Genomic DNA, 19,915 nt, shown 5'->3' with positions numbered 1-19,915 from the left:
CTCGATCCACTTAGTTAGTGTCCCGGCGACGGCGACGCTCGACGCTAGTTGACGGCTAAGGAGCGATGATGCTGGAGGGCGATTACCACGAAGGCGACAATTCGGCAAGGCGAGCTGTAAGTCCTAATAGCTGCAGCAGCGGTCCCGCACTAGAGCCTGTCATTGATGCTGACTGACCCTTGTGGAGTGTGATCAATGCCGTCTCCGAAAGGCAAGTAACCCTCCCTCGGCATTCATTCCTCCAGGGCCGCCCTGCATGCATCAAGGTTCAATCCGCTGAGAGAGAGGCTGTTTTCCAGATACGCTGCGACAAGGATTCGCCATGTGCAAACTGCAGGACCGCAAACCGCCCATGCAGTTCAACCGGCGCCGGCCAGCGGCCGAGGGAAGCCCGGCAGCGGGTGCTAATCTCGACCCAATAGTGAGTCCTCCTGGCAACTAAAAAGAACCCTGTCTGCTTGTTTGTGTAACTACATGCGCTGGCCATGTGATGTAATGGCAATACTAACAAGATGGGCTCCTCTTGTGTAATACAGCGAGCGAAAGATAGACCACTTCGAGTCTCGCCTCGCAAATATCGAGAACATGCTCCGTGATCTGGCCGTCTCCATCACCAGCAGGAGTCCCTCAGCTTCCGCTACCGAGAGTGGGTCTGCCGGCCTCGGTCCCGTTCCCTTGGGCTCCTCGCCGACCGCGGGAGGCGGCAGCGGTACTAATGACATTGTGTACGGGCGTGAACATGACGATGATGCCATCTCAACCTTCGAAGGTGACTCCTCCATCTCCGCCCAGACAGTGTTTGCTAGCGAGTTCCTCGAGAACACCGTCACCCGGACGTTGCCCCGTGACCTAGACCCAGATATGCGGTCGGCCTTGTCCTCGCTCCAGCAGATCGTGAGCATGCAGAACCGCCCGGGCGCCCACGAGTCCCGCTTTGTCAACGCTAAGCCGCTGCCAAAGGGGGGTCTCCGTGAGCTCCCCATGCCGCCTGCCCACATCGTCGTGACCGCCTTACGCGAGACCAAAGGTTCCCCAAACCCCTCGCCCCTGACGACATGCTGCCAGCCGGACACTGACTCGGCCCCTAGACGGCAAGCTCGCCAGTTTTGCAACCATCTGCACCTTCATCGCCGCCGAGAACTTCGCGGAGCGGTGCAGTAGGGTGTACTTCGCTACCGACGACTTCAGTCTCATGTCCTGGGGCGTCGTCAACGCGGGCCTGTACTTTTTGCTGCAGGAAAAGGCCGCATTGGTTAGCGGCGCACAGAGGGACGAGCTACTCGAGTACCAGTCTCTCTGCCGCGACAACTTAGAGACGGCCCTCACCAACCTGCCACTGTTAATGCCGGCGCGCAAGGAGTGCATCGAGGTGTTGCTGCTAGGGGCATGTCCTTCCCAACCCATCCCGTGTGCTGTTCATTCCATACTGACGGCTTGCATCCCCTAGGCCTTCTATGCCATCGAGATCTCCAAATTCTCTATCGCTCGTGATCTCAACACCGTAGCAGCCAACCTCTGCCAGACGCTGGGATACCACCGCTTGCACGGCGGGCTCGACACGACGCCCCGGGCTGTGCTTTTTTGGTCGGCCTACCTGCTCGACAAGGCGCTGTCGGTCCGGTCGGGGCGGGCGCCTACGATCCAGGACTATGACATCACCCTGCCGCGGAGCTTGGAATACGGCGATGACCTGCCCGACGCCTCGTGGGCCATCGTGTTGACTCAGTGGATCGCGTACGCCGACTTTCTCGGCCGCGCGTATGAGCAGTTGTACAGCCCCGCCGCGCTCGCCCGGCCACAGGAGCGACGTGCCGAGAGCGCGCGGCAGCTTGTCCGGACTATGAGTGCGTTCCCTTTTCCCACCGTGTCAGAACTACCCATCAGGGCAGACAGACTAAGAATTGTGCGACAACAGACAAGCTGGCCAAGGAGCAAGAGCCACTGGTGCAGAAAACACGCGAGAAGGTGCGCGGCATCAAGTTCGACGCCAACAGTCCCTTCCCGATGGATATGGCGATCGTTGGCGACGAGTTAATGCACTGGTCGGCCCTGACGCTCGTCTACCGCGCCATTCCTAGTCCGCCGGGCTCGCCCAGCACCTTCAACCCGGAGTGCATCCACGCCGCGCGCCAGGCGTTTGCGTGCCACCAGGAGTACATGAGCATGGCGGGCGATAGCGTGGCCGTGAAGGCGGGGTGTATTCGATGGTATTTCCTTGGCTCCATCCCTGCCCCTCCTCCCAACTTCTTCACGTCCTCTCATATACTGACGTCGACCTGTTTGCAGGAATGTCATCTACGTCCCCTTCACGCCTGTCATCGTCCTTTTCTGTCATATCATCGAGACGTCGGACATGGTCGACCTGCAGCGGGTGGCCGACTTTGTCGAGTCACTGGTGCCCGTGTGTGCAGCCTCCGAGGCCGTCGCCAAGCTCCACCGCATCTGTAAGGTCCTGCACAACGTCGCGAGCTTGTGCGTCCGGGCCAAAGCGCAGCGTCGGCAGGACCCGCAGCAGCGCGACCAGGATATGACCATGGTCGGCAACAACATCGATATGTACCTGAGCCAACTGGGGTTCATGCCGCAGTTTGCCGGTGCCCATCCTATGCAGCAGCCGCCTGATGCACAGTTTGTTGGGCCCGGCCCGATGCAGCCGCCGCCTCCGGGACCTCCGGGACCTGGGTTTGGTCCTGGCCATCCCGCCCAGGCGAACGAGCTGGGAAACTGGTTCTCGGGCAATACCCATATTCTGGGGCTGCTGGAGGAGGACCTGTCCGGGTTTGAGCCGCAACTGTGGCCAGCAATGGGTGGCCAGTAGACGGGTGGCCAGTAAATGGGCCCACTGTATACGAAGTGATGTATATCGTCATGTGAGCGTTTGGCGTTTGTTTTGGCGTCATAGGTTGCGAGTTTGTTGCTTGTTGTTTTTGGAATACCTCAAAATAATCCTCTCACCACTGCCAGGCAGTGGATGAGTTTCGTTCCTCCCGTAACCAAACATAATCCAACCAAAATTGAGGGACGGTGTTGTCGTCGTTATGTTAGTATTCGCACAGGACGCAATGCCCATGGTCGTGTCTTAGTCGGTCGGCCTCCGCGGATCGTACACCTCGTATCCCTCATCTTCTGTGTCGCTCTCCACAAGGCCACTCTTCGCTGCTGCCGCCAGACCCATCTTCGGCTCCCCCTCTTTCTTCCCCGGCCCAGCAGCATCCTCCTTCGGTAGGGCCACACCACCGACGACGGGCCCGAAAGCTGATTTAAACCCCGTCTTCTTGAACCCGCCCTTCTTAAACCCCCCACCAGCCGCACTGGTACCCCCCCCCGAAACCCCAGCGGCCGCCTCCCCAAGCTTGATACTGATCACCCCCTCGGCCTTCTGTTCCTGGCGGCGCGCGCGGGCTGTCGCGGCCGGGTCGCGCACCATGGCCTTCATGTCCTTGAGCCGCTGCTTGTGGCTGTGGTCGTAGCTGCTAAGGTGCGCCTCGTAGTCGTTCATGCGAGAATAGCCCTTTTGGCAAAGCTGGCAGTAGAAAGATTGGAGGGCCTCGCGCGCCGAGGAGGTTTGCGCGGGAGGGAGGGTTTGGTGGCGCTGTGAGTGGATGGGTTAGTGATGAGGGGACTTTGGGAAGAGTGTCGGATGTAGGACCGGAGGTAGCATACTGGAGGCATTTTGGAGGTTGTGAGTAGGAGTATTCGTAGACGATGCTCGATGGTGGTTGTGAAAGCCAGGTGGCTGTTTTTGGTGATTGTGATTGTGAGGGATGCTTTCTCCAAACCCAAATTATAGCAGCAGCACAAGGGCCCTGGCACTGATGTCTGCCAAGACATAACCCCTGTGAGGCGCTGTGGGGTTCGGTTAACGGCGCAGGGTCTCCGGCCCGCCAACGGCTCAGCCAACAGCCAAGTCAACCAGTGCCGGCTCAACAAATGGAAACTTGGAACCTAGAAACGCACAAAGACACCAACACATCCAGACTGCGAATTGAGGAGTAAACCGTTCGCGGTTCTCCCGTCACCATGGATAACCATTCACTACGATCAAAGGCCTCCGAGGCTACTCTGGTATCCCTCTTAGAGCTCGACCCGACACCTATGGACTCCCCGAATGTCGACAAGGACCTCCCACCGCTACCAGGCCAGACCGACGACGGAAAACTCTCAGACTCGACCGGCTCTGTCAAGTCCCCTACCACCTCGACGGGCCTTGGGTTAAGCGGCAGCGGCCATGGCGCAATCTATTACCGTACGTCCTTCCACTCCTTGCCCCCCACCTCGCAGTCCACCGTTCGAGACAACCAGAACTAACCTGTCACCCTTACACCTCCCAGTAACCCGCATCCAGCGCTACTCCTCCTACACCTTCACGCTCTTCAGCGCCCTCCACCTCGCAACAACCTCCATCATCCCCCTCGCCGCGCGATCCGTGCCCGCCTCCGAGTCCTACCTCCTCCTCGCCCGCGAGATCTACCAAACACCGCTCTCGGAGCCCCTTCTCGTGGTCCTGCCCGTGCTCGCGCACGTCGGCTCCGGCGCCGCCGTCCGCCTCCTCCGCCGCTCCCACAACCGAACGCCCGCTTACCAACGGGGCGGGAGCACCCCCCGCCGGCCCACCCAATACCTCCGCCCGCCACCAAAACCGCCCCCGGGGCTAACAAGCGGCTTGGCCCGGCCTTCAAGCTAACATCGCCGGGTTTCGGGCTACGTTGTTCGCGGGGCGTAGCTGGCCGGCGCACCGTCTTTGTCAAACCGCGGCCCCTGCCGCCTGGCCGTTCGAGGGCGAACAGCGCCAACATTTGGTCTGGCCTACGTTGGCCGCACGGGTTGTTTGTTCGCCACCGCTACGTCTCGTGGCTCGCCTACGCCGTGCTGTTGCCCGCGGGTTGCGGCCACATGGTCTGGGGCTGGGCCCAAGTGGGTTGGTCTTTCGCAGGCCGCTGGGTGGGTGCCGGAGCGCCCGACGGGGAATGTGGCTGTGGATAGGGCGAATAGGAAGAGGAGGAGGAGGCGGTTGAGGCGGTTGATGGTTATTAACGGGGCAGCGGCGGCCGCGACTGTATTGTGGGCTGTGGGTGGGCTGGGTATTGTTGCGAGGGGAGGGGAGACGATGGGGTGGGTAGGGAAGCTTTATGATGGGCTGTACGACAAGTTGCCGGGGTTTTAAGGTGTGGTATTGCGTCGGAGCCATTGGGACGGTGCTTGCCTTGGCGGGTAGCTCGGTGTCTAGGGGCATTGAGCCCTGCATGGACTACTTTCCAGGGCTGGGGATTATGGGTGCTTTCTTCGAGGATACCCGGGGCGAGAGTGACGGTCTAACGGTCCGGTATTTACGACATTGCAGGACCATTGCATAACGATCTAGCGACGATAGACAGCGTGTAGCGTTTTAAGATGTTGATACGAAATTTACGGGATCTCGGCCCTTTGCAGGAATTCGACAATCTGTATTTTGGCTGTAACTCGTTGCCCTAGGGGCATGTTACAAAATCCCAGCCTCCGGAGGGGTACCAGTGCTCAAGTCACAGGATGCTTTCTTGCTCGTCGGCAGCACCGATGTCGTGTTGCTCCCACCACGCCGCCCATCTCGGGACCGGTCGGTCACACCGATTCCCCCTGATAGCCTGGAAGACACGAAGCACAACGATAGCGGCATGTTGGTGAAATAGAGCCAGTAGATCAGTACCTCAATGTACTACTAATACATGCATAAGTCTAGGCAGGATGCATATCACTCATTCCCAGAATCGAAGAGGGATCAACCCGGTTTCTCTAACAAAATCTGGCACTTGAAATCTCCGGTTCACCTTCAGGTACCCGCTTGGGTTCACGCTTTTGCTCCCTTGTTTCTCAGCGCAGGGACGAAACTGCTCTGGTTTGAGAAAGTACCTACCTCTATTCGCTCAGGGGCAGCAGCATTAGATTGGAAATAATGAAGTAAGTTTGGAACCATGGTAGGCAGTTTACAGACACCTGCCCAATGTAGAAAGTACCTGCTGTGTCGGCAAGTAACAAGCCAGGGGAGTACAAGACAATCGAATCTTCTGCTCAGTCAAAGAGTGGGAGGTTACTTACTTTATTTGGAACTTTCTGCTATAATGTCAGGTTACCGTCGGTTAAACAATTGAAGTCTCCGAGTACTTTCTCTCAACAACCCCCCTCCCCGCCCCTGGTCTGGACTCCAACATGCAATATCAAGCCACTCGGTAGTAGATGTTGCACCCGAAGTGGAACATACTGCATGTGCCATGCGCAACAGGCCACATTAGCTCCCCTTTTGTTGGTCGACGACCCAATTAGTCAAGTCTCCCTCATCTCTCGCTTCCAGAATGTTTGCTCCCCGAAGTCCGGTACGCTAACTCTGCAGTGCCGGACTGACACGACGCTGTGTCCATGGGAAGCTTCCGGGGAACTAGCCTTGTGTGAGCGGGAGGCGGGAACAAATAGGAACAAGGCGGGCAACCAGCCCGCAGATAACCATGGCCGCAGGCCCCTATCGAGCCTCCCCAATCTCCCAAAGTAGCCCGTCACTCTGATACCGTGCGCCACCATCTGCTGTCATGGAAGAATCTGGGCGAGGGATGCAGGTGTGTAGGCTAGCGTGCGGCACTCTGCCCACATGGGACGGGGGCCGACGTTAAATGAATCGCCCTTCCCGGCAATGGGAGTATGCAGCCATCCCCAGCCATTGTTGTCTGCAGTAACCATTACGCTTCTTACTCGCTTCTTACTCGCTTCTAGACATCCTAAGGTAATGATCTGATGGCGACTGCGGAGCCTGCAACGACAGCGAGCGGGGCCAAGATGGCGGGCGACGAAGAGAAGGGCCTCTACAGGACTCAAACGGGCATAACCATGTCACCCGAGCTGTTCGAGAAGCTGTACCTCACGCCCAAGGTGCCTCAGCTCGGCGACTACAACCGGCGGTTTGCCAACCCGACCGCACTCGGCTTTGTTGGGTGGGTAGCCCGGGTTTATCCAAACCCAAGCATGACATTGAGCAAGGTACTGACATGACACAGCTTCGTCATCTCGACCTTTACTTTCGCCATCATTTGCATGGGATGGGGTGGAGCACAGGGCTTCTCACCAGTTGTGTAAGTCTGTCTTCCAACTTCATCTGTGATCTGTTGCACACATTTCCCACGTCCTGACTAACATCATCACTCCTTACCTAGCGGCATCTTCTTCTTCGTCGGGCCCGTCCTCCTCACCTTCGCCATGGTCTTGAATGGGTGATGGGTAACTTCTTCCCCATGATGGTTATGGGGCTGTTCTCTGTCTTTTGGGGAAGCTTTGGGTTTCTCCAGCTTCCAACGCTGCAACTCGGAGCCCCTTTCGCAACCGCCGACGATCCCACGGGCCTCTCATCGCGAGAATACAACGCCGCGGTGGCGGTTTACCTGATTGTCTGGGGATTTGCCCTATTTACGTTCTTCATCTTCACATGTAAGATCAACGCCGTGTTTGCAACCATCTTTTTGCTTGTGAGTGTGGCCGCATGGGTGTTGTCAGGGGCATATTGGAAGGTCAGCTGGGGAGACTACGAGGGTGCTGGGCGGTTGCAAAAGGCGAGTGTTATCCATAGTGCGAGTGTTGGAGAAAGTCCATTAACGTTCTGGCGACAGGGGGGAGGAGCCTTGTTGTTCATCGTGGCCGCCTTGGGCTGGTACATGTGCTTCATCATCATGGCGGGAGAGATGCGCATCACCCTCAACCTACCCGTGGGCGATCTCAGTCACCTTTGGCCGAGAACCGATGTGGAGTTGGCTACCGCCGAGCAACGAGAGCACAAATATTGACGGGTATATATGGGAATGCTGGATTAAATCTTAGTCAGTGTTGCTCCGGTCAAGTTCTCAGGGGAAGGGAGGCATAGCCTAATGACCTCTTTCTGACCGTTCACTTACCCCTCTACAATAGTGTATACCATCTTACTGTGTGCTCGGGTATGTCTCCAGGCCATTTAGCATTGGAACTTGGAGACGAGTTCACTCAGTCCCAATATGGAAAAAGTGACGCAAGGTGTTGGTGGATATACCGCGGTGCATTACATGTACGGGCACCTGGTCCGAACACAAAACATCCGGTCAAACCTCTCCGGCGCCTCCCTTTCTATTCTGTATGCAACAAGACTACGTAAAGGATAAAACAGGAAAAAGAAGCTTTGTTGTGGTCCCGTCGTATTCGAAAGTCTTGAATCGAATGCCATCCTCCTCGCTGATTGGCCAGCAGGTGTAAGTGCTGGTCATTCATGGAGACGATGAAGTCATCGATTTCAGTTTCACCACGCTCCTGTCTCTTAGGAGGAACTGGAGCTTCTAAAAAGGCTTCAGCTTCCCTCGTCTAAGCTCCTCGAATTTCCTCTCCTCAAGCTTATTGCGACATGACCACCACTCTAGTAACAAGACTCCGAACCACGACAGGTTACCTCGCACGAATTAGCAGAACAACCAGCAGAACAACCAGCAGAACACTCACCACCACTTCAAAGTCCTCTGAACCTGCATTTTCCAGAGCTGCCCTTCCTACTCGCACACAATACCCTGGCCTCATCACCCCACCAGTAACCCGAACCTACGCCAAAATGTCTAAAAGCGTCGCCGTCGCAAGCCACGCCGACTTCAACCGCAACTCGCTGTTCGACCTCAAGGGCCGTGTGGCCCTTGTAACCGGCGGCGGTTCGGGAATCGGGTTGATGATTACCCAAGCACTTGCAGCCAACGGCGCCAAAGTCTACATCGTCGGGCGCACACGCGAGAAGCTCGACAAGGTAGTCGAAACCTACAACAAAGACATCGAGGGCTCCATCATCGCGCTGCAAGGCGACGTGACCAAGAAAGACGAAGTGGCCCGCCTAGTCAAAGAAGTCGAGTCCCGCGAACCATGCCTCTGCATTCTGGTCAACAACGCCGGCATCTCCAGCGAGACGGTGCAGCCCGAGTCCGGGTCCGCCACCGAGATGAAACAAAACCTCTTCGACACGTCCAAGTCCACCACCCAAGACTGGCTGGCCACCTACGAAACCGACGTCGTCTCCCTCTACTTCACCACCGCCGCCTTCCTCCCGCTGCTGCAAAGGTCGTCGGAGCGGCACCCGCACTGGTCCGGCACCGTCGTCAACATCACCAGCATCAGCGGGCTGATCAAGACGGCCCAGCACCACTTTGCCTACAACGCCGCCAAGGGCGCCGCCCAGCACCTCACGCGCATGCTGGCCGCCGAGGTCGCCGCCGCCGGCCACAAGGTGCGCGTCAACGGCCTCGCCCCCGGCGTGTTTCCCAGCGAGATGACGGCCGGGGAGAGCGACGAGTTCCAGAAGAGCCACATCGAGAAGGAGAAGTATGAGGAGAAGGTGCCTGCGGGCCGGCCGGGAAGGGATATCGACATGGCACAGGGGGTGCTGGGTCTGGTGTGTAACCAGTATATTGACGGGCACACGCTGGTCGTGGATGGGGGCTATGTACTGGCAGCGGGGCAGTAAGAGACAAAAACAGCAAAGTTGTTGGCGGTGGGGTAGAAGTGTCAGCTCAGTCAGATTCATTCATTCCTTAACTACTGGAACACTGGGAAGGAATATGACGCAATGGCTGTACTGTGTGTATGTACAAGATGATCCCAATTAATTACCACAGACGATCATGAAGTCAGTGTCACGGGGAAAACAGGCCGTTGGAGAGGGCCTCGTAGCTTATTAAAGCGCCACTGCGTAAGTAGATATTGAGCAATTGGGAACAAAGTATTATTCTACGAGATCTTGTCCAGTATAATACCAAGTTCAATGATCTCACCAAAATGTCACCGTGACATGGCGCTTCAAGAGTGTCAACGGATGTGGATCCTTCTTGTCAGGGCGTACCAAATCATGACATCACTTCGAACCGTCGGGCTGAGAGGGTGTTCTGTCTGGCCCCCTTGCCCTTGTCCAGCCCTGACCCAACCCGGAGCAGTTACCACAGTTACCCGTGCTGATCAAGAAACCCAGCAATCGCCATTGCATTAGCTTGAGGCTATTCTATTATTGGGCTTTCACGTCGGCCGCGAGAACTCAGCGCCGTTAACACCACCGCCGTTCAAAACCATCTTGCCGTGTAAAGACTGAGGCAAACTGAAAGAGTGATCTTTTCCTTGGCTCGCGTCTGACCGAGCTGAGCCACGTGGCCAAGAGAACGTACTTGCTACGGTTGTATGATCCCATGTTCATCCGATACTCCGCCACAAATGAGAGGGGAAAGTGGTCCCTTGAACAGCAAAAAGTGCCAACAACCAAATGAAATAACCCGAAAAATGAGGGGGGAAATGTAGGGGGTATATTCATGCTGCCCATCGCCCCAATGCTTCCCGGGCTGCCTGACACGACCTGGCATGTCTTCCTGCCCTCCCATCGCTCCCATCCCAAACCCCTGAACGCCAGTAGATGTAAAACAAACGACCCCCCATGCACTGTACCCTGACCGTGCCATCCTTTCCAATCTGTAAATCAGATGAGCTATCAAAACGAAGTGGCGCGCCTCCGTATACCTGATCACCAGCCGCCAACCCAAACCGCCATGCGATGCAATGCTGTGAGAACCGGGGACAAAAGAAAAACACAGGAAAAAGGGAAAATGGAAACTGGGAACTTGAGCGAGCCGGTTCTGCCGCGCTCGGGGGTATCATATGACCTTTCGTTATGCTGTGATGCCGTGACGTGATGCCGTGAGATGAAGAAGGAAAATAAACGGTCATGCGATCGACCGAAGCGAAAGAAGGAAAGGACCCTGCGTCGAGCCCATCGTCGATTCATCACAAGTCGTTTAAAGCTTGCGGGTCATGAACTCTCGCATCCACTCAATATCCAACCACCCCACGCGGTCGTAGGCTTGCCACAGCTTCGACGCCTTATTGACGTCGATCTTGCATGCCTGTTGCGCGTCCGTCTTGCGGAACTCTTTGCCGATCTTGGCGCACTCGAGCCGCCGCAAGAAGATTCGCCGCTTGCTAGTGAGGTACGTCGCGCAATCGAGCCGCAGATTGCTCGCCAGGGTGAGCTCGTCTGGATGGAGCAGGTGTCGGTTCGGGTCGTTGCTCAGATCCAGCGCGTTTCCCTTCCAGTCGACCTTGAGGCTGTTCGCTTTCGGAGGAAGTGTGGCGACCGGCGGCGAGAGGTCTTCCAAGGACAAAAAGTCCTTATCTTCACGGTTCGGCGCCACCGTTCGAACACGGGGTTCTGGAGTGCTGACCCGGATTGTCTCCCGGGCTGGTGCTGGTGTTGCCCGGATGGGCCGCGGATTCTGCGACTTGGCCCTCGCCGACTTCTGTTTCTGGACCCGCGCGGTGAGTGCCTTGGTTGACTGCGGCCCCAAGACCGCTGGCCTTGAAGCAGGCAGAATGTGTGGCAATTTGGCGGGCTGAAACGACAAGGCAGTGTGTTTCCGGTCAGCCCGGAGAAGCTCGCGCTCCTTGCGCAGCCACTCCTTCGGGTTGTCCTTGAACATCCGGAAGCAGTTGGATTTAAAATAAAGCGCCAACTCGTAATCCTCGACTCGTGGCGGGGACAAGTCCCGGAAAAGGTCGGCCGGTCTCGATGCGATGTGCTCGCTCACCAACTGCTCCGTTGCCGTCGTGAATTTATCGACAGATGCCGGCGTGAGCGAGAACAGCGAACCAGTGGGAGCGTTTGTCGAGGTTTCCCTGGCGGGGTAGAGGATCGGGTCCCGGGCCCGTTTAGGTTGAGGGGAGGGGCCCGGGCTGAATCGTGTTCACCAGCTTGCGGGAACCGGTGACACAGGCGGGGATAGAGGATGGTGCGGAGCATGTGTCTCAGAACTTCAGAGGCGGGCTTGCCGGTCGCTGAGCCCGTCACCTTAAATGAGTCCAGCGGAGCAGGTTCGGGAGGAGACATCAGGTTGCTGATATCGCAGGGTTTTTGATGCTTTGGCGACATGGCTGGGATTTCCTGCATCTCTTTTGTTGGTGTTGGGGGAAAAGCAGGTGGGAGATGATGAAGAGGCCCAAGGCGACCTTGTTGTTGCCTGATTCATGTGATGTGTCTGGTTCATGTGATTGTGTGTCATGGGTAGTTGCATGGTAGAAATGGTTGGTTTGTCAGCCCTAACACGCAGTTATGACTTGGAACAAGGTGGCGAAGATGTGAGCCGTCATTAAGCGACGACAACGGAGAGGCGGTTTAAAGATGCCAATTGTGGTGGGAAAGGTGAATTTGGTGAAGCTGGTTGCGCAAGCAGTGCAGTTTTCTGATTGTGCAAATAGATGCAAGGACGAAGGTGCTGGTGACAAAGAGTTGTGCGTGGGGCCGGGAATGCGTAGGTCCGGGAGCGTCTCAAGGTCGGTGAGCCTTCTTTGTAAGAGGGTGTAAGATTTTCTCGATTGTTGAATAATGAAGAAGACAATGTGAGCACCGATATTCGTCTATCCAACCGTAGTGGACAAGAGGGGTTGGTGCAGAACAATAACTGGCGGCGGTTCGCAATGCTTCGCAATGGCCGGTCAATGGAATGCGCTGGAAAGCCTTGGAGTGGCGAAAGGCGGTGCGGCCGGGGCAGCGTGTCTGGACAGATCAAGGCAGTAGATTATGCCAACTGTGTCTGGATTCGGTCGGAGAGAATGCGGAAGGGCGCAAACAGGTAGAATGAAAGGGCGAAAGAGGATGAAGAAGGGCAAGAAGAAATGGAGGAGGCACGGCCATGTAAGTACCACAGCGGCTTCATGAGAATCAGCCATCAGCCATCGGCCATCCCCTCCCCCACCACTTGACGGCTGGCTGGGCATCGGCAGGGCTGGGAGCCCAAGGCCCCAGGAACGGGAGACGGGAGTCGGAGCAAGATTGCGACAGCAGGTCACACAGCGGCGCACAACGCGTCTGTCGCTCCAGGCAAGACCGCTGCGGCGTGGGCGGGCACGAATCTGGGGTTCAGGTGTAAGTGGAGTGGCGTGGCGTGTCTGGCAGGGATGTTGGGACACCGTGAGGAGTCACCCACACTCCACAGTCAGACACACACCCACTGACACCCCGGCACACACACCCCCTCTCCATCTCCATGTAGCCAATCATATCGGGTGCTCTGCGCCCAGCCAATGGTCACCCGTCAAGGACTCCGTCTCCGTTAGGCAAAAATAGGTCAGGTACTTCTGCCCAAAGCGAGGTACCTCATGGCAGCGACACCGCGGGAAAAAAAAAAAGGAAAAGACAGCAATCAGAACTGCCAACTGCCAACTCAAATCAGCCGTGTTTCCCCAAGATTCGCTTCAGACAAAACTTTTGAATGCCTTGTCGTTGGTGAGATCAGCTAGAGGCAAAGTCTTACATTTGCAAGTATCAGTGGCAGGCGGGTCGAATCGCCATGTGTCAAGTAGTATTTTAGCGGTTCCCGCACCAAACCAGAGCCGCAGCGTGTCTGACCTGGCATCTGCAAGATGGGGAGGTTTCACCATCTGGCGCGCTTCGGGCGGGTTAAGCCGTGCATATCCCAGGTCGGTTCGTTGGCTTGCGCTGCTTCGATGGTTTATCTGAAGCCGTGCATGTTGGGCAACCGAGGGAAGATGGTGAGCCAACTACGCGCGCCAGAGGGCGTTGGCGAAGACTCCGGATACCACTCCAAATGGTATGAGATGGCATAGTCCTTTCGTGGTATGCCGTAGGGGCGACTTCTTGATCCATAAGGTCCCAAGGCATTTGTACCTGAAACGTGGAACGAAGTCGGCGTAGCGAGCGGAGTCGGCAGACCGTGTGCCGTTGTTGTTCTTGTCTCCTTAGAGACAAAAAAATCTCAATTCATCTGATGAGAAGGTTTGCTGAATGAGTTGACGCGCCGGCTCTTCCTCCTCCGCAGATTCTGAACCATGTTTAACTTGTATGGCCTTGAGACGCGTCTGTCGTATATTGCAAGTTGAGAACTTAGAGTTGGGGAGCGGTTTGGCGTGGAGAACCTTTGAGAGGTCAGCCAAGTCGGTCCGCCGCCGGCTTCGCTCAATTTCCAACTGATAGGCCAAAACTCTAGATCAGCTTGCTGAAGGAAAACATAGTAGAGGGAATTGGGAAGGAGGGGTAGAGAGGGGAAAGAGGGGCGAACGAACGGCCTGGTTTCCTTGGTGTGGAGCTGTAATGCCAGTGAAGCAGCTCTCACGACCTCACCGACTCAATTGAGCACCGATTGGGCTGCCATTTGGGCAGCGAGGTTGAGCTGTTGTTTCGAGGCGGTTTGCTGTGGAGTAAGCTGTCGTCTTCCTTCCATGGGGCGACCCCTCGCCGAATTCTGGGCTCGCCGTCAAACAAAAAAACGACATGCTTGTAACTTGTCGATTGCAGCCTGTCAATGCGAGTTGCGTGGACCGAGGGAAAGCAATGGAACGCGAATTGGCCAATTACGCGGTGCTTGCAAATACAGGAAGCGGTCCGTTTCGTGGTGTCGTTCCAATCGCGGAGGGTCGAACAGGCTCCGGTAGTCTCGACTGTGTGACTCATAGGATTGTTGCTGGCGATGGACTGAACTGGAATCTGTGGATCAAAGGAATGAGAGAAAGGCGCAAGGATTTGGCCAGTGAGATCCAAAGACTGGACTGCCCGAAAGGCTCCCCTGCCCTTTAAAGTTTAGCGTAATATGCTATCGATAGCAGACTCAGGGTCTCCATGTACTCTTGGCATTCTCAATGTACTAGGCCGTGCCTGCTGACACCCATCAAGGCGACCGCGGAGGTGTGAACCTAAGTAACCTAAGACATTGACCCCGTCTCGTCAAACACCATGGCATTTCCAATCCTCCTTTCCATCTCCCCTTCATCAATGATCATCTTCCATTCCGCTGCTTTTATCTTCAAAGGTGGGATGGGTGATCATCAGGTTCACGCCACTTACGCCGTACTTATTCCAAGCCTCAGAAGGCATGTTTTAGGTTCCATTGCCAACTTCGTCTGAACTTGACTCTGGCATACAAGCCCGATCCTTACTCCCCATGCGGCGCTCAGCTCGGCTCGCTCCCGTTCGTGTGGGTTGTCAATGGGCTGACGCGTGGCCCCTCATTCCAAGGGTAATGGCGGCCATTTTGTGCAATTGAGTCAATGGCCCTAGTAGACCACGAATTGGTGAGATAATACGGAAGCTCGTGGGGCGATTGTCAGACCGTCTTCTGTTGCCTGACACGGGCTGTTTCTGTCTCCGACCGGTTTCTCAGCCGGACTTTAAGGATTTAACGAACTGTGGCCACCGTCTCTCTCTCTCTCTCCGAGTTTCCTTCGCTCCGAGGCAACCGAAGGGGATTCCATTATGATCGAGAAATAAGACATTTCGTAGAGGAGCTCCTCGTTTCTGTTCCTACTCCCCACGGTTTGGAAGCAACCGCCGTCCTTCATCCCACATGACCCCCCACCACCACCACATTTATGAGACGAAATGTCGCGAGCGCGGGTCGACACCCTCCGTCTTGAGACAGAGACCATTTATTCCACTTTCTGTGACTAAAGTACAATGGCTTGCCCACTTCACATGCTAGACTGGTAGACCATACCGCGAAGCATCTCATCCCACCGTTACACTCAGGCTCTGATGTTGTCGCTTATCTTATCACCCCGCCTTTGGAGGAGGGGCGCACACGGGGGGCGGTCTGGCTGCCCCTCATCTCACATGGCCCTCCTTCCGTTTCGGGTCGGAAACGCTCCAGCAGCAGGGAAAGCACTGCAAGGCGCCATCTCCTTCTCTTTTTGCGAGTTTTTAATAAATGGAGGCACTTCGGATCCATGATAAGTCAAGATGAAAGCATCCAGCTACCTAGGCGAGGGAAAGACATTCTCGCTGCAGCGCCTGTTTGGGCTGGCGTCGATTTGTTTCTGGATTTTGATGTGCTCAAACTGGGAGAATGTTTCTCGGGAATCATCCATTATCCATTGGTCAATTGCGCAGCAACTGCAGGCGGTGTCGACCACTCGCCGCCATTCATTCCACGGCGCTAAAAGCAACGGGTCGGTCAATTCAACAACTTCCCCGCCGCTTCGATTGGTACCAGATCAGCGTTTGGCTGTGCTGTCCTCACCGACCTCCAAACAGAACCAGCCTTCCTTCCTCCCTGCTGCAGAGGGGAGATGCGGGCTCGGGCAAAAGAGCGAACAAGCGTCCACCACGACAGAGAAGATGCCTGCCAGCCGGCTTCCCCGCCGAATGGGCTGCCTCCAGGCGCTCGGGGAAAATTAGTGAGGGCAGAGCGCATGAATTTGGTCGCCCTGATTGCCAATTGTCCAATCTCCCACAGCCTTCTCTGTTCAAACAGAGCTAGCTGAGACTGGAAACAGCAGAATCCAGCCAACCCCGGGTCTGATCGCCGACCAGGGCTACCCAGAGCTTAATTCTGCCACTTACTAGGCCCTGCAGGATGAGGTGGTGCTGTCTTTGCGGTCTGTCGCATGCACTGCAAATCCGGAAACGAGCAATCAGGTTCCGTCGTCGGCAATTCGAGGGGCATCAACATCCGGGTACCTGGCAGACGGGCCAATCGATGACATCGCCCCAAAACAACAACATTGACGCGCTGAGGACCGAGTTATTATCAACAAGTCCCATGTTGTGCAGAACCTCCGTTTTATGAACAGGCACTGCCTTGGTCACAGCGCCCCGCGTCGCCCGGCTTCATCGCCCCCGCTCTCCTCCTCTCCCCGCGGGTTTCTGTGTGAATCCCATCCACAAAACCCGAAACAGATAGGCGTGAACCTATCAAAATCGGTGCCCCCCCTGTTCGTCAATGCCAAGGTCCCCAATTGATCACACCCCCCGTCCTCTTCCCTGCTCGGGGACGGACTTGATGCAAGGCTGGTCGTTGCCGCTGCCTGCCACACACCCACACCCCGAATGACTGCTCAGGTGACGAATCGTTTGTGTCAATTGACCACCACCCTCTGTCTGAGACTTGGTCGGCATTCGTGTGGGAGCTAGTCTGGATTTGTCGCAGTAGGGCCATATCAGTGGAGGACGGGGGGTTGACCTGACGGTGTCATGTCTCACTGCAAAGAGTCATCCCACACACTCTAGTCTCAAATAATCGATCACAGGCACCGTTTAGTGTGATGTGGGAATGGTGTGCAGACCGTCTGCCTGCAAAAGCAAGGAATGCGCGAGATGTGAAGCAGGTTTCAAAACGGGTTTCGATCGATTCTCAAACCCAAACCAGCTGGACTCGCGGGCGGTGAGGGGGTGCGAGGTGAGAGGTGACCAGTTTTCCCCCGTCGGCGGCTTCCGGCATTCCGAGGTGTGGAGGAAAGTAGGGCTGAGTGGATGTCGGCGGTCAGGCAGACCATCAAATGTCACACACGCAATGCTCTTGCTTCCTCTGCCCCCGTTCTCTCTGCTGTTGTGTGCGTGCGTGTCCTCGTCGTAAGGCAACACGGCAGCGTGCGCAAAAGTGCCGGACCAGCCGGGGCGGGGAGGGACACAGGCAACCCTGCAATGGCAACCCTGCGATGGCAACCCTGCGATGGCAACCCTGCGATGAGTCTTTTGCCGTCCCTCCTAGAGTTGTTTGTGGGCCTCGAGAAACCAGTTCTCTGTAACTCGGGCGGCAGGGGTTAGGACTGACTGCCTTGATTGGTGATGTAAACAAGGCTTTAATTGCAGGAAGGCAGTAATGAAAACCCGCAGGAGGAGGCTCTCGCGGGCAAGAGAACGTTCGTCCAAGGAGGACCGGTCGCGGTCTCGACCACTGGATGAGGACTGACCACGTCTAGTGGTTTTTATTGAGTTGCCTGAGGAGGCTTGGAACCGAAAGATTTGCCTGGGCGGGGGGTCGGATGCGGCTCTTCAACCAAAAAAAGCTGCCGTGGCGACGTGGACGTAATTCGACGGGGGTTGAAAGGCAATGTAGTCCCATAAACCAACGCTTTCATCTCGTTTCGATTGTTGTGAGGGGTTGAGAAATCGCCACATCGCGTCGGCGGGAAGGCCAACGCCGCAGCGAAGAAACAGCCCGCCAACCAGTTGCCACACCGTTTGTGACGCATCGCGAAAGAGGCAACAGCGTCTGGTTCAGACCCCTCTGGTTGTACTACTGCTGAGTTTGAGCGAATTGCTGGCAGGCATCGTCCAGTCATCCGCAGGATTTGGAGCGCTTATGTCGGCGTGTAGGCTGTGTGTGGGATTGGTTCTGCAATCCGTATCCATACTTCATGTAAAGTCGTAAACCAGCAGGCTCTCTCGCGCCCCCTTCCCCTCTTTCAGCACAATAACCATCTCGTCGTCAAAACCCACCCAGTTTCTCCTCTCATCCCAGTCGCGTGCGGGGTCACCGAGATCAAGGCTGTCATCAGACGCGAGAGAGTTCGGTGCTCCGCCGCCGCCCGGTGACTGCCAAGGCCGGATCTCAACACTGCGGCTGCCAACGCCAGCCGATCGTCCTTCAAGCTCCCACACGCGCATCTCCTCACCCCGGGTGCTGACACTGACGGCCTTGCCGCGGGCAGTGATTTCGGCATCACTGATCCCGGAGGTGTGGCCCCAGAGCCGAATACCATCTGAGATGGAAAGTGACGAGGCATTAGATGTGCACATGTGTAGGACGAGGGTGTTGTCTGGCAGAGTTGCTAGGAGGTATGGGTGGGTATAACAGAGAGTAGTAGGCCCAACGGCTGTAGTGTCCGAATCAGCGGCATCCAAAGCAGCTGAAGAAGGAGGTTCGCCGAGGATGCGGTTGGGTCCACGCCGAGACGTCGCTGGTGGACTGAGCGGGGAGCTAGAAGGGCCGCTCGTCTCTACTGGCGCGGTGTATGCAATCCGGGTAGTTGTAATTTCGGGTACGGCTTTGAAGTTTGACGGGGGCTGGCGAATATGCAGGTCTTGGAGGCCAATTGACCAACCCCGGCGGGTGGAGAAGGTGTAGGCCACCGAGGCAACGGTCGCCCTTCCAGCCCTGCGAATGGACAACGCCAGGGGCGGTCGCGAAGTATGTGAATCGAGAGATGTTAAGAGGTATGGCGAAGATAACTTGGCCGTCCTGTCGCTCGCAGCATCGGCTTTCCCACTCCTCTGCTCAGCCCCGCTCGTTTTCGGACCATCAAAGGTGTACAGAGAGATCAGGACTGCATCTGTGGCGGTCAGTAGGAACGGGTATGAGAAGGCCATCGCCATTAGCCCGCCGTTGCTAGATTTCTCATGTCGGTATCGTTGTTCCAAGCGCCTCCTGCTGGTGGATAACCGCCATACGCCAAAGCTCCCGTCATCGAAACCGAGTGCCACGTCGAGCAATCCACGCTCAAACTCGCTCTCGTCGACGGCTATACAACTCGGCGCAGTATTAGAGCCGCGATCCCCAACCTCGATCTTTGCAATCATGCTCCGGCTCTTGAGATCCCAGGCGCGAAGGCCCTCATCTCCATCAGCCGTAATCGCAGCCCCTTCCACCACTTTGACCAGCATTTTCTTCTTCTAAGGATCCTCGACCCCCCCCTCTTTACCAAGCCTCAGCTCAACGGACCGCGGACTTACCCCTCGCCCAGTTATAACGGATGTTATAATGTCGTTTCCAATCCTTCGGCCGCGGCACGTCTTCCTCCTCTTTCAGAGGGGGTAAATCCTGCCCCTTTGCTTCCTAGACGGATTGAACACCTGCACGCCATCACCACATCCAGAATAGACATTGCCCTTGGTGTCAACGTGAATACCATCCGGCACACCAGGTGTCACAAATGCGAAGGTCTTGCGGTTTTCCAGGGTACCATCTTCAAGGACGTCGAAACGGTAACTGGCAGCAGGTTAGCACGAGTAGGGGTTGGAGCTACGATGGGTTAGTAGTGCAAGAACGGAGGCTGCCTTACATGCTTGAAACAAAGCTGAAATCGTTTCCGAAGAAGGCCTGCGTCATTCCCGTGTCGGCAACGTACAGGTGGGATCCGCTTGGTGAAAAGGCGATGCCTAGGAGGGAACACAATGAATGAGCCAGGTCAC

The 19,915-nt window shown here is 56.3% G+C and overlaps 8 protein-coding genes across 8 annotated transcripts; 5 read left to right on the top strand and 3 right to left on the bottom strand.

The window, feature by feature from the left end:
• Window positions 1–65: 65 nt before the first annotated feature.
• Window positions 66–2,818, top strand: CHGG_06711 (uncharacterized protein; the record flags this gene model as incomplete). The annotated part of the gene is made up of 7 exons (XM_001222805.1): window positions 66–116; window positions 246–421; window positions 537–970; window positions 1,089–1,369; window positions 1,448–1,844; window positions 1,916–2,207; window positions 2,287–2,818. The coding sequence occupies 7 exons, from the start codon at window positions 66–68 to the stop codon at window positions 2,816–2,818; spliced, it is 2,163 nt and encodes a 720-aa protein (XP_001222806.1).
• A 261-nt stretch (window positions 2,819–3,079) lies between these two features.
• CHGG_06710 (uncharacterized protein) lies at window positions 3,080–3,672 on the bottom strand (the record flags this gene model as incomplete). Its single annotated transcript, XM_001222804.1, has 2 exons — window positions 3,080–3,592; window positions 3,664–3,672. The coding sequence occupies 2 exons, from the start codon at window positions 3,670–3,672 to the stop codon at window positions 3,080–3,082; spliced, it is 522 nt and encodes a 173-aa protein (XP_001222805.1).
• A 348-nt stretch (window positions 3,673–4,020) lies between these two features.
• Window positions 4,021–4,684, top strand: CHGG_06709 (uncharacterized protein; the record flags this gene model as incomplete). The annotated part of the gene is made up of 2 exons (XM_001222803.1): window positions 4,021–4,246; window positions 4,332–4,684. The coding sequence occupies 2 exons, from the start codon at window positions 4,021–4,023 to the stop codon at window positions 4,682–4,684; spliced, it is 579 nt and encodes a 192-aa protein (XP_001222804.1).
• Window positions 4,685–6,801: 2,117 nt separating this feature from the next.
• Window positions 6,802–7,799, top strand: CHGG_06708 (uncharacterized protein; the record flags this gene model as incomplete). Its single annotated transcript, XM_001222802.1, has 3 exons — window positions 6,802–6,956; window positions 7,020–7,094; window positions 7,292–7,799. 3 exons carry the CDS (start codon window positions 6,802–6,804, stop codon window positions 7,797–7,799), a joined length of 738 nt encoding a protein of 245 aa, XP_001222803.1.
• A 785-nt stretch (window positions 7,800–8,584) lies between these two features.
• Window positions 8,585–9,481, top strand: CHGG_06707 (uncharacterized protein; the record flags this gene model as incomplete). The annotated part of the gene is made up of 1 exon (XM_001222801.1): window positions 8,585–9,481. One exon carries the CDS (start codon window positions 8,585–8,587, stop codon window positions 9,479–9,481), a length of 897 nt encoding a protein of 298 aa, XP_001222802.1.
• A 1,312-nt stretch (window positions 9,482–10,793) lies between these two features.
• CHGG_06706 (uncharacterized protein) lies at window positions 10,794–12,065 on the bottom strand (the record flags this gene model as incomplete). The annotated part of the gene is made up of 2 exons (XM_001222800.1): window positions 10,794–11,727; window positions 12,001–12,065. 2 exons carry the CDS (start codon window positions 12,063–12,065, stop codon window positions 10,794–10,796), a joined length of 999 nt encoding a protein of 332 aa, XP_001222801.1.
• A 581-nt stretch (window positions 12,066–12,646) lies between these two features.
• Window positions 12,647–13,117, top strand: CHGG_06705 (uncharacterized protein; the record flags this gene model as incomplete). Its single annotated transcript, XM_001222799.1, has 3 exons — window positions 12,647–12,685; window positions 12,775–12,916; window positions 13,044–13,117. 3 exons carry the CDS (start codon window positions 12,647–12,649, stop codon window positions 13,115–13,117), a joined length of 255 nt encoding a protein of 84 aa, XP_001222800.1.
• A 5,022-nt stretch (window positions 13,118–18,139) lies between these two features.
• CHGG_06704 (uncharacterized protein) lies at window positions 18,140–19,387 on the bottom strand (the record flags this gene model as incomplete). The annotated part of the gene is made up of 1 exon (XM_001222798.1): window positions 18,140–19,387. The coding sequence occupies one exon, from the start codon at window positions 19,385–19,387 to the stop codon at window positions 18,140–18,142; it is 1,248 nt and encodes a 415-aa protein (XP_001222799.1).
• Window positions 19,388–19,915: the final 528 nt, after the last annotated feature.

The sequence above is a fragment of the Chaetomium globosum genome, genomic scaffold, assembly GCF_000143365.1.
Source record: "Chaetomium globosum CBS 148.51 scaffold_3 genomic scaffold, whole genome shotgun sequence".
Lineage (NCBI taxonomy): Eukaryota > Fungi > Ascomycota > Sordariomycetes > Sordariales > Chaetomiaceae > Chaetomium > Chaetomium globosum.
The sequence above is the reverse complement of the archived record's forward strand: the minus strand, read 5'-3'. Positions and strand labels throughout refer to the sequence as shown.